The following is a 17,090-nucleotide window of genomic DNA, read 5'->3' on the forward strand; positions in this document are numbered from 1 at the left end:
AAGCTGTGTGACTTATAGTTTTTGCTGTATGACGATTTGTTTGGCAACTGCGCTCCCCATTGAAACGTATGGCAACGCACTCTTTTGAGCTGCTAATTTTGCAAAACTTTTGAGCTGCTAATTTTGCATTTTTACCCTTTATCTAACTTGTGGCCATGACTACAGTCTTTAAGCTATACTGACATATTATACTTAGAAATGTTCTGCAAGTTCTCAGGATTGCGATGGTGTCAATATATAAGCTGTAACATTTATAGTTTTCATGGTAGAGCTGTCTGAAGCGAACCATGTCTAGGATCAGAGTGTCAGTTGGGATTAGAGTGGTGGCAGCTGTTGCTTTTTTTGAATTTGTGTGCATGTGCAGCCTCTCTTAAAGGTACAGGCACCCTTTTATAACTAATGTGGTAGCACAGAACTCAGCCAAAGTGGAATAGAGACACATGATCTTCACTGGTGGAGTCAGGTAGGTGGCCCAGAGAGGGGTACACTGTCCCAGACCACCTCTGACCTGAGGGGGCGGAGTCCTGCCACCACGCCACTGTCCACGACATGGACCCCACAATTCAGCCCCTGAGTGGGCTAGAGACGCAGTCTTCACCGGTGGGTGCATGGAGATTGCCCGGTCCATAGTAGTACTAGCAGTAGCTGTTACATACAGCTGCAGCAGCTAGCCCACCTCACATTTTCTCCAGAAAATGTACTTTCTAGTTATTATTCTCCTCAGTTTTTTGGACCTTCATACTTTGTGCTAGAAACTTCATTCAAACTTTAAAATGTTCATCGTCTTTAGCTGTTTCCCGGATGTATTCAGAGTTTTTTAGTAATTTAACTTTTAATAGTAATTTTTGTGCCATTGAAACTGCTGGTGGAATGTTCAGCATCATGTTTTTAGAGTGGTGGCAGCTGTTGCTTTGAAAATATTCACACATTTTCTAAACTGTACTTTCTAGTTTCAAATACATTTTCTGTTTCATTTAAATGTTGACTGCTCTTGACTCCCATAAATCACCTGGTGTGTTTGTGTACAAAATGTCATTGTGTGCAACCGTATATCACGACTTTTCGTTCCAGAAAATACGAAATGTATTTAATCTATTGAATCGCTCTACACAGAGCTAATTTCATAACAATTTTGCTCTGGACTGGACGAAACTAATTTCGGAGACCGCCCTGTTGTGTGACGTCATCATTTGTGACAGTGTGCAAGAATGACGTGAAACATCGTTAACATTGGAAATTCAACATCATTTTATTTATTTTTCATTTCACAATCCAAAAATGATGTGTTTCTTTTTCCACCATAACCATCCCACTTTCCACTTTGTGATGCATGGCAATACACGGTCTCTGCTGGACACAAGTCAAATTTCCTCAATTTTTGTAAAACCATTCGGCAAACAACAAACGTTATACAGTATCACAGAGTACAAATGGTGAGCAGGGAATCATGGGTAAATACATATCACAACCAGGAAGAGCATAGGGTATATAACACAGGGGTCGAGACACACATTTATAACCCAAATAATAATACAATAAGAACAGAATAAAACGTAAAATAATAATAATATTAAAAATAATAATAATACAAATAATAAAATATTTCAAGAAGGAGAGAGAAAGAACAAACTTTACATTTATACACCGTGGCCACAGGCAGGCACCTGGAAGTGAAACAGTTAACACGGCTCGTACAGGTGGGGGACAACAGGTAGAGCAGCAACATCAGGGAATTGATCCTATGGGCGTGAAGCGGCCATCTTAGACAAAGACAAGAGCAGCTTCACCTACTGAAACTCAAGTGCTAATCATTCATTTCCAACGATGTGAGGAAATCTCAACTGTTTGCTTGCTTCTACCAAGACTGTAAACCTGTCATAATGCTGATAACTTGGCCTTGACAGTGTGGCGTTTGTGTGTTTAAGAGGTTGGGGCAGTTTGTCGGGGTGACCATAGGTTGATCCATGGTTTGCCCTCAACATAACTTGGCCGCTATGTATGCAACGTTGTGACAACGTTGACACGACATCCCCGCAGTTAAGGCCTGGGCCCGGAGGAGACATGAGGAAAAGGACAGCTAGGATTTGTACAACAAGCTGTGGTTCATTCAGACACAGAGAAAGGAAAACATTTTAGGCATTTCATCGACGAGATAGGACTGTACAATAACCGCAACAAGGACAAATGTAACTTTTCATGTCTACGACTTCCATTTTCCCTGTTGTGTTTTTTTTTCTTTTTTTTTTTTCTTCATAAAATATATTTAAATATATGTAAATTTATATCACAGTTATATACAATCCAAGTGTTTGAAAAGTCATGGGGGGGGGGTTCAGCTGTGTCGAGAAGGGGGTGAGGATAGCGGAAACGGGTACAGATGCTTTTCGGGGGCGAGGAACAATGGAACTCTTTGTCCGGGGGACGGGAGAGATGGTGTTCTTTGGTCAAGGGAATGTTCCCATAATGCCATGCGAGAAGTGGGCGCGCTTCGCTGGCCAGACGGCAACCACGCCAGCATACCGGAGGTGGGGTGAGGGGGGGAGTTTGTTTGAAAGGTCACATGGGGTCAGACCCGATCAGTCCTTTCGACCGTCCTACTGTCCGAGGAACCGAAATCTCACAGGCAGAACGGGATATAAGTTCCATTCTAGTCCTTATTGGAAAATGAGAACCGACTGAGGTCCGTAGTAAAAAAAAAACTAAAAAAACACAGACGATAAAACAAAGTGACACAGTGAACCGTGACGTCGAACCTGCGTCCGCTGCCCACAGGGCCGTACGGCTCGCTGAGCTAACGCCATTGTCTAGACCGTACGGTTGTGGGAGCGGGTCGGGTTTCTGTCCCGGGGTCATGGTAGACTGTTGGCATAGTGGTAGGTAGTGAAACAACAGTTGATGCAGCATGGAGGTCATAGGGTGTGACATCATCTTAAAAGTCCAGTTTCCGGAGGTGGGGGGCGGGGCCTAATCCCGCCTCTTATTCCGCCCGTTCCACACGCCGCCAGGCGCCTTTTTCCCGCCTTCCTTCCTTGCCTCCTCTCTCTTCTCATTGGTCTGGGACTCCCGCCCTTCCATGTACCCCGCCCCGTTGTCCGCCTCACTGCTTTTGGCGTTCCCGTGCCCGCCGCCGTGCCCGCTGCCGGGCAGCGCCAGGTAGGGGTGCTGGGGCAGCGTGGGAGACGGGGACGCCGAGACGTGGCCGCCGTACGCCGCCACCGCCGCATCCCCGTGGGCGGCGCCGCACACCCCGTTGGACAGGGCCCTGTACTTGAGGCGGAGCTTGTGCGGAAGGGCGGTGCCTTTGACATAGTGGTCCGCCATCGCCGCCGACGAGACTCCGCCGATCTCGGAGGTGGAGGAGGCGGAGGAGGGGGACTCGTCGTCCGTGGAGCCCTCCTTGTCGGAGCTTCGGGGCTCGCCGTCGCTGGAGTAGGTGTCCTTGCCGGATGAGGACTGGTAGTAGCCGTCCGTCCGGGGCCCGCCCTCGTAGATGAGGACCGGCGGCTCCTCCTCGTCCAGGGTGCTGAGGTAGGCGGCGTGGCGCTGGGAGAAGTAGGACCCGCCCTCCTCGTTGCTGCGGAGGAGCTCGGGCGCAAAGGGGTTCTCCTCGCGGGTGTCGTCGTCCCGGTAGCCGTAATGGCCGCCCTGCGCCTCGTGTTGCTGCTGCTGGGGACCGCCGTCGTACATCGACCCTTCGCCGTACTCGTAGGGCGGCGAGTCCAGGGTCTTCCGCTCGAGACGCTCGGCCACCTCGATGACGCTCTCGGAGGCGTGGCGGTGTTGGTTCATCGCCGGCTGGGCGGTGCCGCGCCGGCCGCTAAGCTCCGCCTCCTCGCCCCGCTGGTTGTCCGAGGGGTAGGAGGCGCCGCCGGAGCGGTAGAGGATCACGCTGCGTTGGGCGGGGGCGGTGGGCGGAGCGGCTGACTCCTGGTGGTGGCGGTGGCGTTGCGGCTGGTAGTCCATGGCGGAGTCGGCGTCCTCCTGGGACCCGTCGAAGACGCCGCCCGCCACGGAGATCCCGTCGTCCAGGTCGGCGCCGGGCGACGACTCCCTCTTGATGTCGTATCCCAGCGGCTCGGGGCTGTCGCTGGACGAGCCGTCGGACAGGTCGGAGAGCGAGCCGCGCGGCGAGTACTTGGGCAGCGGCGTGTGGCGTTCGCCGCGGCTCGACTGCTCCGCCTCGGACGAGTCCGAGTTGAGCATCACCTGCGAGGCGCTGGAGTAGCCGCTGCTGGAGAAGTAGGGGTTGCCGCCGGGGGCGGCGTTGGCTCCTCCCCCTCCGCTGGCCGCCGCCGCCGCACTGTTGGAGATCTGCTGGCTCTTCTCCATGTAGGAGGCGGTGCTTATCAGGCCAAAGCGCAGCTTCAGCTGCAGCAGCTCCGTCTTCAGGCGCACGTTCTCCTCGTTCAGTGCCATGACGCGGTTCTCCAGCACCATGTCGTTGAGGCGGCGCTTCTCGCGCGAGCGCTTCGCCGCCTCGTTGTTCTTGCGGCGCTTCTCCCAGTAGGAGGCGTCTTTCTTCTCGTCGGAGATGAACTCGCGCTTGCGCCGGCACGACATGCTGGACTTGCTGCCCTTGGCCTGGCGGAAGGGGCGTGGCCCGTCGTCGCCACAGTCGGGCTGAGGTGAGGGGAGGCTCTCGCTGTAGTTGGAGTAGGTGTCCACGTCCATGCTGTTTTTGTTGGCGGACGACTGGAGGTGAAGACTCAGGCTCTCCATCTTTTGTCTCGTCGGGACCGGATCGGTCGGGGGTCGAAGGGCAAAGGGGGGGAGGGAGGGGCTAAGTACTTTGTTGGGGGCAAACTTTTTTTTTCCCCTGAAGGTTCCCTCCGCCTAAGTCGCAGGATCTGCGAAAAACTCTGGGTGAGGTGTTTGAGATCCTCTGAGGGAGAACCTCATTGATTTCGTGGTTGAACTTCAACTCGAAACCCGAGAACGGCTGCCTTTCAAGTCTGCGTGGGTCGTTGGAAAAACTCCAGGAACCGTCTGAAAAGTTCGCCTTCGAGTCGTTAATCCCTCAAAGCCTTGTCGGCGTCTGGCAGCTGGGCGGAACGGAGAGAATCGTCTTTCTCAACCGCTTGTTCCTTTGTTAATCTTCGGCGGAGCTGCGCTGAGCGAGTGGGCCGGTGCCCCTTCCTTCTCTGTGGCGCGTCTCTCGGCGATGTGGGTCACTCTGTCGAACTTCTGAGGCTTTTTCCACGGCCCGGTGGTCCCACGGGACACGGTTTCACTGCTGCCTGCTCACGAAGAAAAAGACTGTGGAGAGGAAGAGAAAAAGAGAGAGAGAGAGGAAGATTAATTAGCCGCCTGAATAAATACCGCACCCCCACTATACATTTGAACGTCGGCACGGCGCGTACGGACCTGAAAGGTTGAACCCGATACGGTCCCATGATCTATCTATAAATGAATTTGTGGATTTGAATTATGCACCGATGCCAGTCTGAAATTACAAACTCCAACCGACGTTTCCTGCTCCAACGCCCATAGGCGAATAACTGCTATGACATAACCCCGGCTTGCGTTAGACCTCGTTGCGTTTTGTCGCTAGCTAATTACTGTATGACCTTTCATATCCAGTCCTAGTCCTGGTATCGTGTTCCGCGGCTGGTGCCAAGGCTACAAACAGGGGTTACATGTTGTACACTTGCTCCAATCCCCGGGTTCAATACAAAATACAAAGAGAGCATCAGACAAAGGGGGTGGAAGACGCCGATGAGCCTTTCAGGTCGACGTAACTCTTAGCAGAACACAGGATGAAGGGAGGAGAGAGGTGAGACGGTCACAGGGGAGGGAAGGAGGGAGGGAAGGAGGGAGGGAGGGAGGGAAGGGGGTAGTAGCGGTACGTTTTCCAGAGGAATATAGGTCAGCGGTGGTGGGGGGAGAGGGGGGGGGGTGCGGGGAGGGGCAGGGCTGAGCGAGAGCCGTGCTGCAGAGCTCTTGTGTAAGACACCGCAGCATCGCAAGTCACGTAACCGGGACGAGGCCACGGGGCGGGGGTGGTCGGGTGCCAGGCCTGCAGACAGACAGGCACCCTGGCGGAGGGAGGGAGGGAGGGAGGGAGGGAGGGAGGGAGGGAGGGAGGGAGAGGGGGTAGTAGGGCAGTGGGACAATTCGCGGCAGTCTGTCTCAGTATTTCCAGGTAGCCCGGACTTCCTGTCGCTGTTTATTTAACATTGTGTTCACCAACGCGTTTAAAAGCCAACGCCGAAATGTCAAGAACCACATGTAACCGGTTCTCATAGTACCGCTCCGAGGCTCGGTCCTGTCTTTGTGTGCGCTATCATAACCGGGGCTAATTCGCCCACTGAGGCGAACCTGATTTGTTATTCAACCTGCTCTTTAGGGGGTGGGAAGGGGGCCGCGGGCGGATGTTGATGTGGATCTGGCTCCGACGGCCCATCTGGTCGGGACTCAGAACCTCTCAGGGTCTCGGTGGCTGTCGAAAAAAACCGGCCCGCCAGCCAGATATTGCGCAACGCGGTCGGTGTGTAACCTATCGACTGTAGCCTACGCTACGACCCACGCAGGAAACCTTACCCAACGTCCTTTTTTTTTTGCACGCTGTTGACTCATCTCGGTGTGGTTACATAACAGACGCTGGATCTGTTTTGGGTTGGACCGTCCCATAAAAGCCCCAGCTGTTTCCCTGCAGTTCTCAATAAAGCGTCGAGCAGACATCCGCATCGACCCTGTGTTATTCGGCATTCTTATCTTATCCAAAAAACGCAGGCCCGCACACACACACACACACAACCTAACAATCTGGGTTACGAATCACTGCTCTGGGACTCTTATCGTGGAGCAAGACGCTAAAAGAAATCATCACACATCTGTCAAAATACTGACACAGTCCGTTTCCGTCGGTGGCGCTGATAACAGCTCAGACACACACAGAGGTGACATCTGCTGCACTGGATTTATTGGAGCAATTGATTACATGTGTGTGATCTGAATTTATATTGACAGTGGCAAGACAAGGAAACATATCAATAATGTGTTTTATAATATTAAATTAGCCTAAATTAAGTAGCCTATTATACATGTTAGACATATCCACGTCAGCTTCTAGGACGGTGTCTATGAATAGGTCAAATAAAACGAAATAAGTTATCTTTGGGTGCTCTGACCTAGTTTCCCTCGTGGGGCGACCCCGCCTTAATCTCTCAGACTACTGAAGTCAGCGTACAAAACCACATAACCGCTCTCTAATCTGGTGAGTTGCTCATCTAGTCTGGGTTTGCACTCTTCCCTCAATCCAGATGTCTATGACCTCGGCGTTACATAACCTCGAACGGGTGGTGCGCGCGCACGCACACACACACGCGCACCAACCGCCACACTATCTCTAACCTCCGTTTCTCTTCCCGGCATTGGCGGTGCGTATTCCCCTAACACCAGAAACCGCCTCTCATCTGGGAATAAGGAGTTCTGAATTAACCAAGTGGAACTAGTTTCCGTTTCCACGCAAGATTAAAGCTTCCATTGCCCCTTATTGACTTACCGCATAAGGCATTATATAACTAGCATTATATAACTAGACCATCATGTCTTACGTAAGCCTAAGCCCTATTTGGATATGGGGCCTCTCCTTATAGCCGTTTCCATACGTCGTTGCGCAAGAGCTCGGGAGGGAGCGAGAGAGGGAGAGAGGGAGGGAGAGAGGGAGGGAGAGAGGGAGGGAGAGAGGGAGGGAGAGAGGGAGGGAGAGAGGGAGGGGGGACAAGCCTATACATTCCGGTGTCCCACTGAACTAGAAACTGCGCCGCGCCATGAAATAGGCCAGTAGGACTGCGGGAGGCGCGGTGGCGGGAAGGCGAGAGAGAGAAAGAAAGAAAGAGAGAGAGATGAGGAGGAAATTAGAGTAGGCTAAGCTCCAAAAATAGAGCGAGATGGGGGGGGGGTTACGGGAGGGAGGGGTGCTGGAGGAATTCAGTTGGTGGGCATGAGAGTTGATGTTACCGACACTGCAGCGTGTGATCGAAAAAAAAAAAAAACCTACATACGTCAGCAGCTGAAAATCTGATTATAAAAGCCTCGGTGACTCATATGCAACATTAATTCCTTGATAACCTCTTGACTCGAAGAGGACTATACTGAGTTAAACAACACGCATTAGCGCCAATTGAAATAGAAATGGGCGGAGCAAATGTCATTGACGTCAGAGTCGCCCATATCCCAGCTAAAAACAGACACAGCCTCCCTTGGAACTGCAGGGTTGAATGTCAATTTGACGAGCGTCCAAAGACAGCCGTGTGTTGTGTAATAGCTACAGGTACACACACACACACACACACACACGCACACACGCACGCACGCACACACACACACACACACACACACACACACACACACACACACACACACACAGGGACAAGGTAGATTTAAAACATTGCAAACAATGTTCATGTAACAGAGTGTGACTCTTCCCTCTCCAACAAGGGTCTTCATTGTGCCTACAAGTTTAAAAGGGGACATTTTGTAATGATATTCTTCAGACCTGTAAACAACAGTCATCCTTAAATCAATGAGTCACCAATGAGTCACCGTTGCTATGATGATTATCTGCGCGTTTTCGATGGGGAACTGACGGTTCCCAGGCCTTCGTAGCCGTGGAACTGTTGCGCCTCTGACTCCGCAAAGTCGGAATAATGTGTGGCACTCCTTTCCTCATCCATCTCAGGGATATGATCCACACACACACACACACACACACACACACACACACACACATTTCGGCTTAACGCTGTCTTCCAAGAAGAGCGGACTAGCCACTAAGAATCCTGACATTCCAGGTCATTATAGAGTTCCATATCAGCATGCGCCTCTCCGGTCACGTGTCACAGCTCGCGGACTCTTGCAAAATCCGCCTTAAAGGCCGTGCATGCCATGCCCCGTATTTAATTTCCTAATTAGTTTGCGGTACCCGGTATAAAAGGCATCACCACAAATACAAACACGCCGCATGTCCCAACAGACACTCTGTACCAACTAGACCAACTAGCATACCTGGATAGTGAGAAGCACTCATTCAGAAGTGCCCCACTTCAAATGTGTTTTGTGGTCCCCTTCAGTGAAAGAGTGAATGAGTGTCTGCAGAGCACTTCTATAACATAGACCTGGTCTCAGTATGTTCTTCCCTGTCTATCTATCTATCTATCTATCTATCTATCTATCTATCTATCTATCTATCTATCTATCTATCTATCTATCTATCTATCTATCTATCTATCTATCTATTTATCTATCTATCTATCTATCTCTATATCTCTATCTATCTATCTATCTGTCTGTCTGTCTGTCTGTCTGTCTGTCCGTCCGTCCGTCCGTCCGTCTGTCTGTCCGTCTGTCTAGCTCAGCTATTGGACATCACTCAATGCAGCTGTTTCCCTTAAAGCCGCTCGCATGATGGGTCTGCCCTCATATAAAGACCGTGACTGTGACCTAGTCTGCATTCCTTCACAGCAGAAGTGATCTATCTCCAGTTTAGCTATAGAACGTCTCAGTTTAAGCGACAGACCCATGTTAAACACCGTCAACGTGACGGATATTAGCCCGTCTTATCTCCGCGTGGTAGATCCCATATGAAAGGGCTCTGCTTCAGATTCCATAGCGGTTTTCCGGAGAGATGGATGAGGTCAGCAGAGTGCACCAAACATCTAGTTTTTCAATAGGACATGCTATTAAGCTCTGACCACTAAATGGTGGGTAGGGTATGCATAGTGTAAGTAGGTCAAACTAGGCAGCGAGTTATGGAAGAGAAAAATTATAAGGGAGTTTCCCCCCCCCAACCCCAACCCCCACCCCCCCCCCCATCCCCAAATATACTCTTGTTAGCAGCTCTGCTCGCTGTGTGGTCACCAGTACGGCTGTTGACTCTTGACTCACACATCCTGAATTCGCCCGGCCAGAGAGACCGATTTGACCTCCATTTGGAGGACGTTACTGGCCTACTTCTGATACCAGGCCACCTGGCAGCCGAAAAAAACCCTCACCAGAGCTGTGCTCTTAGCTGGCGAGAGGGGGGGGGGGCAGGCGAGGGGGTGGGGGGCAGGCGATCACATTACATCACATCCTGGATACTCCCCTAGTCCTCACCACAACCTTGTATTATTTTAATTACGCAACGTGGCCCTGGGCAGAAATCCCATGGGAACTTGTTCGCAACTTTCCGCCAGATAAAAGGACCAGATATACAGCATGCTTTTGTTTCAGAGAGAGACCAATGTTACAACAATGATACCAGTTTAACTTCATGTATGTTTTCCAAAATGTAGGGGTGGGGGGGGTTGTCTGTCGAGGGTAAAAAGTAGCTGAGAGGGCTCTTGGTCGTGAGGGTTGAGTTACATCATTGTTCAGGTCTGGGAAGTGATTTGCGTAAGGCAGCTCGCTTGCCTTGCCCAGGGGCAACTGCCCTGATTGCTTGTTGCACAGAAACATCTGGTTTTCCTTTCAACAGATTTGATCCCCTTTCAAGAACAGTGCTTTGAACATTTTGCACCTGTTACAAAAATAGCTACATTTTAATGTAACAACTGATGCAAATGCTTCAACGGACTTCATACATTTCTGTCCATAATACATGATGCAGTAGAATAAATAAATAAATAGAACGAAATAAATGTAGAAATGAATCATGTAAAAGATATTTTCATTATTCATAGTGCGATATAAAAATATTGAATGGCTTGAATTTCAGTATAATTGATTTCCTGTCCATGGAAGAGTAGCATGGTAGGCTATTATATAAGTGCGGAGGTCTTATCTCATAATTTATCACCACCTATTGATCCCTGCTTGTAACCATGTAATTACAGCAATAGTTTTAAAATCGAAATTCCCTCTTTATGTCTGATTCTGAGATAAAACAGCTCTTTAAAAATACGTAAAGACAAATTTGACTTTTGTCCCGTTTGCCCTACATTCCTACGGGGTGTGTAGGACACATGAATAGAGATGTGCGCATCTACATAATCACTTATGTCACAAATTACAGATAATTGCTCTGACAGGCGAACAAGTATTTCTGGTAGAAGCGTGGAATGGCGACAGGACAGAAGGAGGTCACCGCTAGGACGTGCCCCGTCTATACGTGATGGAGAGCTAGGTTACACTGGTGCAAACACATGGCACTTCAATGAGGAAGTTTTCAGTTACGCTCCTGTTTGCATACTTAGAAATAATAGCCTTATATTATCCTACCGTACAATCATGCTATTCTTGGCCTTTGTAAATGGAATATAGCTTAATTACATATATCTTACACCTGTCATTTGGACGGAATTCAATGCTATTACTAAATAATTGCTTTAAATTTCATGAGAGAGAGACATCGTTTGACCAAAATATACCCTTATATGTCCAATAGGTGCATGCCTACAATGAAAGGGTTACAATTACATCGGCCACCGACCCCCATTTCCTAGAAAATACCATTGGGGAAAACGTAGCCTCGCCTTGACATTGAACACATTTAGGAATGCGCCCGTCACATCACACAAAGGCATCCATGCTCAATACACTGCGCTGGACGAAAAACATAGATGCATCAAAAACGGAGTGTTGGACACTTCTACTTAATTAACGTAGAAATATATATTACAAATCTAGTCGGCTAAAAAAATGCCTCAAAGTCCCAGTCTTGCTACCGGTAGGGGCGAGTCGCCATGTGAACAATACCCCATACATGAGCATCATGTCTCTATCTGAATAGACTGCGCACACAGGTCAGCTATTTACAAACATCAGGAACAAATTCATATCCACGGTCCTATTCTACACGCAAAGAGTTACACAATTCACGCATAGATTTGACAGAAACAGAAAACACACCAACGTACCTTAACAAAAGTGACGTATCTCCCCAAAAATGCACGATGTCCGACCAAAAGCTGCTCTTCTTCCGCAGTAGAAGTTCGTGTCCTCGGTTCCCTTCTGCGCTCTTTTGGAAGAATGGATGAAAGATCCCCTCGCGCGCCTGGTCTCTCTGCGCTCGCAGGTTCAGTCGCTCAGGATGTAGTAGAGACTGGATGCTTGTCTCTCTTTTTGAGTCTAGTGTTATTGGGGGCTTGCTCCAGTTTCTCTCTCCCTCTCCCCTCTAGAATGTGTGTTAGTAGGTCAGCGGTTGCGTAACATCGCTCGGGCTGCCTAGTCACGTTCTTGGTCTTTCTCTCTCGCGCTCTCTCCCTGTTTGCCCCCCTCCTCTGTTTAACTGCCCTCCTGATGCAACACCGGCAGGTCACACGGGAGGGGAGGGGGGGCGAGGGGTAAGAGGGTTATGGTGGTATCAGCACAACGCCCGACTCTTACAGGCTATTACTCGGATGTTAGGGCAAAGATCCACACTGACAGTTTCTTGCTGAACAGGGTGTATAAGCGGAGAGCCAAACCCAATTACATTTTACCATTGTGTGTCTGTGTGCTACCGTAATGTCTCCGAAGTGTGTGTTGAGTAAGAGACAGAGAGGGGGGGAGAGGGCGTTGAGACAGAGAAGGGATGTTGCAACAGAGAGCTCTTTTTTTTCCGGTTTTGTTTTTCAAATTTTACACAACAAATGGGATTACATCAGGGGGCTCAGAGTCCAAATTCAATTCATTTTCATAACAGAAAGTGTCAGGAATATGAGCATAACTACTCAGACTATTATATCATACTGTAATGTCTATAGTCTAACGTGTAGTGAGATTAGAAACAAACAAACACACACACAAACACACACACACAAATAGACACATACACGTATACACACGCACAAACATGCATTGTTATTTCTAAATGGTGATTATTGAACACGTCACAACAAATCTTTCATGAGAAATGTTAATTAAACTTGTGATGTCCGGGCAAGCAAATGCTGGGTAGCCTACCTACTCATACACGTATACGCACGCATTGTTATTTCCAAATAGAGATTATTGAATACGTCACAACAACTCTTTTATGGGAAATGATAATTAAACTTGTGAATTCTGGGAAAACAACTGTTGGGTACACACACAGGCACACACACACACACACACACGCATCAGGTTAAGACAAAGGATTTTGATGGGTCACATGTAGGCCTACAGTGCAATGTTACTGCTGGAGCCATGATGTACTCTAAAAAATATATATAATTACAAATTTCACAAAAACTACAAATAAAGGCATGGATTTATTATGAACATGCTATAAATAAACAGAAATCCCGGGGGGGGTTAGCCTACTGTCATCTACTATACAGATATAGTGACACTATACTCTAGATATACTGATACTACTGTATACACTATAGTGACACTATATACACTAGCTAGTGTCATTCAGGTGCCGGATGGCCCAGGGGAAGAAGCTCTTCCTGAGTCTCTCCATGCTCGCCATGTGGGTGCGGTACTGTTTCCCTGAGTCTCTCCACGCTCGCCATGTGGGTGTGGTACTGGTTCCCTGAGTCTCTCCACGCTCGCCATGTGGGTGCGGTACTGTTTCCCTGAGTCTCTCCATGCTCGCCATGTGGGTGCGGTAGTGTATCCCTGAGTCTCTCCACGCTCGCCATGTGGGTGCGCTATACTGGTTCCCTGACTCTCTCCATGCTCGCCATGTGGGTGCGGTACCGGTTCCCTGACCGTAGCAGAGAGAACAGCCTGTTGTCTGGGTGGCTGGGGTCCCTCAGGACCCTATATTGACCTTGGTCTTGCACCTCATGGTGTGGATTTCATCGAGGTCAGGGTGAGGCCCCTCCCCCTGAGGTACGTTCCGCTGACTGTGCCTTTCTCTGTAAATGGTAAATGGACTGCACTTATATAGCGCTTTTCCACCTTAGCGGCACTCAAAGCGCTTTACAATGGCCTCTCATTCACCCATTCACACACACACTCACACACCAATGGTGGTAGCTGCCATGCAAGGTGCTAACCTGCTCATTGGGAGCAATTTGGGGTTAGGTGTCTTGCTCAAGGACACTTCGACATGTGGACAGTCGGAGCTGGGATTCGAACCGCTGACCCTTCGATCATTGAACGACCCGCTCGTACGTAGATGGCGATCCGATCCGTGGCGTGTGCTCTGCCTGGCCCTGGAGAAGACCGGCTCACATAGGATACACAACATGTTTAATGGAAGAACACTCATGTTTTAACCACACAGTGTTGTGGAGTAACGGTGGGAAATGTAGTCCAGGTCCTCTTTAAATCCCATTTCACACCATGATACATACTGTAGGCCTAACTGCTGATACATATACAGGCCTACACCTAGGAAACATCCCTGGTGAACAGGATGCATGTGTGTGTGTGTGTGTGTGTGTGTGTGTGTGTGTGTGTGTGTGTGTGTGTGGGAGAGAGGGAGGCTCCAGATTGGAGATCGATCCCCCTCCCCCCCCTCTCTTACCCATCAGCCCCGGCTCTTTGTCTCCGCGCCGCCATCCTCCAGACAACCTTGAGGAGACGTTGGCCTTGAACTTGGTTAGCTCCTCCCCCCTCTCCAACCCACCACCCCCGCCCCCCACACACACACACACGCTCACACACACCCTCCCCCCAGCTGCAACTGCTGCATGGGAGCGTTGCCTTGGCGACCATCGTTGCGCCTGCTTAGCAACCAACGGGCTCCGGGAGCAGTGGATTAGGGTGGGTGGTTTGGGGGAGGGGGGGAGAGGGGGAGAGGGGGGAGGAGCAGGGGGAGATTGAGGGGAATCTGCTGCTCAGTACTGTTGTGTTTTCTCTGGCAGCCTGCGATCGCTCGAGTGGCAGTATCGACTTGGAGCGTAGGGGTAGGGTCGCAATGTGTGTGTGTGTGTGTGTGTGTGTGTCACTTCATGTTTTCATAAAAGTGATATTACGCAATATCCTCCATATGAAAATGTATGCCCTTGTGAATAAAGAAAGGAAGGTGCAAATCAAGAGAAGAGACTTTACTTTCTTAACCTTAATTGTGGGGCGGCTGTAGCTCAGTTGGTAGAGCGGGTCGTTCAGTGATCGAAGGGTCAGTGGTTCGAATCCCAGCTCCGACTGTCCACATGTCGAAGTGTCCTTGAGCAAGACCCCTAACCCCCAATTGCCCAATGAGCAGGTGAGCACCTTGCATGGCAGCTACCGCCATTGGTGTGTGAATGGGTGAATGAGAGGCCATTGTAAAGCGCTTTGAGTGCCGCTAAGGTGGAAAAGCGCTATACAAGTGCAGTCCATTTACCATTTAAAAGTATGAAGAAGAAAAAAATTCTCAGAACAAAACATGGGAGCCCCGGCACTACGCTTGAATCAGAGCTCCGTGGTGAAGCCCGACTGTGAATGAAGACTAGGCTACAACCCGAGCTCAGAGCTAGCTCCGTGACGCCCCCTAGTGTTGGGTTTTTAAAATCATAAAAACACCTCAATCCAGGTCAAGAGAGCACAGTGTGATGTCTGAACACTAGGCTCATTAACACTGACAGTGTCAGACAGACCTGAGATGTCAGTGTCAGGTGAAGAGAGCCAGGAAGGCCATCTCCATCACGAGAGACACCAACCACCCCAGCTACCACCTGATCGCACCATCTCGCCGAACTGCACCCGGACAGTTGAACACTATTCACAGCTGTATGAACGTGATATTATTGCACTGCCTACATGGACACAGACTATGATGGGATGTGATAAATAGATGAGGGTGATCCTGATAGATTGCTAGACGACAGATAGGCTACTGTAGTATAGGAAATTTCCAGTTTGGGAACCTTTAAATGTCGAACTGAGTAGGAGTGGAATGAGGAACTGATTAACTGATAATACGCTGTAAGGACACGCGATTACAAGAATTCCGATGTAGGCCTACTAGGCCTACCTATATCTACCCGTACTTGTTACACATGGCTAAATAAACTTTCTATTCTATTTTATTCTATTCTAGTCTCGTAGACTATAGCCTATGTAGGGCCCAGAGGACAATTCAATTCTAATGCATCTGTCCATAAATGAGCTGCACTCTTCTCCTATTTTCAATGCCTTTCCCCTCTTCACCTTCTCTCTCCCTCTTTCTCTCCCTCCCTCCCTCTCTCTCTCTCTCTCACTCTCTACATTAAGAGTCTGGTCCATTAGTGCGACCGGGCCGACGAGGGCCAATCAATACTCTCCGTGCCCTCACCACCACCACCAGCACCATCACCGCCGCACCCCGCTCCATCTTCTCCTCGCTGTGCCTAAAATAGCTCTTCCTTCTGCTGACGCGGGGATGTGACTCATCCGCGGAGCCCCTCTCTCCTCCGCTCTACTTTACAACCCCCCCCCTCCTCCTCCCCCCACGCCCACACACACACACACACACACACACACACACACACACACACACACACACCTTTCTACCCTCTCAATGCTCTGCCGCTACCCGCTCCCACCCCCTCACTACCCCATTACCGAACAGCGGGGACCGACGCCCTACTCCCCCCCCGCAGCGAAACTCTAGGTCAAATCTTGCGTAACACGGGGCTTTTATTTTGTTCGCCGTGTCGCGCCCTGACGCAGTGGCGTTGTCCGGTCATTCGGTGTAGGCTGGCAAAAGACGAGCGTGTACCGGGGGGTGGCCCGAGCGTGTACCGGGGGGTGGCCCACCCGAGGCAGACAAACGGACCGAATCGCACGCTGACGATAAACGGCTAAAAAAGTCGTGCGGCCGCGTTCCATCCTGAGATCCCGCGAGAACTCGTTTCCTCCGGCTTTGCCCCCCCCCCGCGCCCCTCTCCTCCGCCCTGTCGTGCAGCTCTCTGCTCTGACTGCGTCACTGAGGGAGAGAGGGAGAGACGAGGGAGAGGAGGGGGCGAGAGAGAGAAAGAGAAAGAGGGAAGAGGAGGGAGAGGAAGGAAAGGGCGAGAGAGGAAGGAGAGAGAAAGGAGAGAGGAAGGAGAGAGAGAAAGGGAAAGAGAGAGAAAGTGGAGACTGGAGAGGGAGGAAGGACAGAGCGAGAGAAGGGGGAGGGAAAGAGGAGAGATAAAGGAAGGAGAGAGAGAGAGAGAGAGAGAGAGAGAGAGAGACCAGATCATAAGGCCTCTCTCTGGCCTCTGGAGACGTGGTTTCATCAGGACGCCGGCACGCGATCAACCTCCTAGAGCAAGTGTTATCACCCCACGCGCAAAATAGAT

The 17,090-nt window shown here is 50.1% G+C and overlaps 1 protein-coding gene across 1 annotated transcript; it reads right to left on the minus strand.

The window, feature by feature from the left end:
* Positions 1 to 2,689: 2,689 nt before the first annotated feature.
* nfil3-5 (nuclear factor, interleukin 3 regulated, member 5) lies at positions 2,690 to 12,003 on the minus strand. Its single transcript, XM_084441044.1, has 2 exons — positions 11,841 to 12,003; positions 2,690 to 5,256 (listed from the first exon to the last, which is right to left on the minus strand). Exon 2 carries the CDS (start codon positions 4,717 to 4,719, stop codon positions 2,965 to 2,967), a length of 1,755 nt encoding a protein of 584 aa, XP_084297170.1. The 5' UTR covers positions 4,720 to 5,256; positions 11,841 to 12,003; the 3' UTR covers positions 2,690 to 2,964.
* Between the last annotated feature and the right edge of the window lie 5,087 nt (positions 12,004 to 17,090).

This window comes from Borostomias antarcticus, assembly GCF_949987555.1.
Source record: "Borostomias antarcticus genome assembly, chromosome: 7".
Classification (NCBI taxonomy): Eukaryota; Metazoa; Chordata; class Actinopteri; order Stomiiformes; family Stomiidae; genus Borostomias; species Borostomias antarcticus.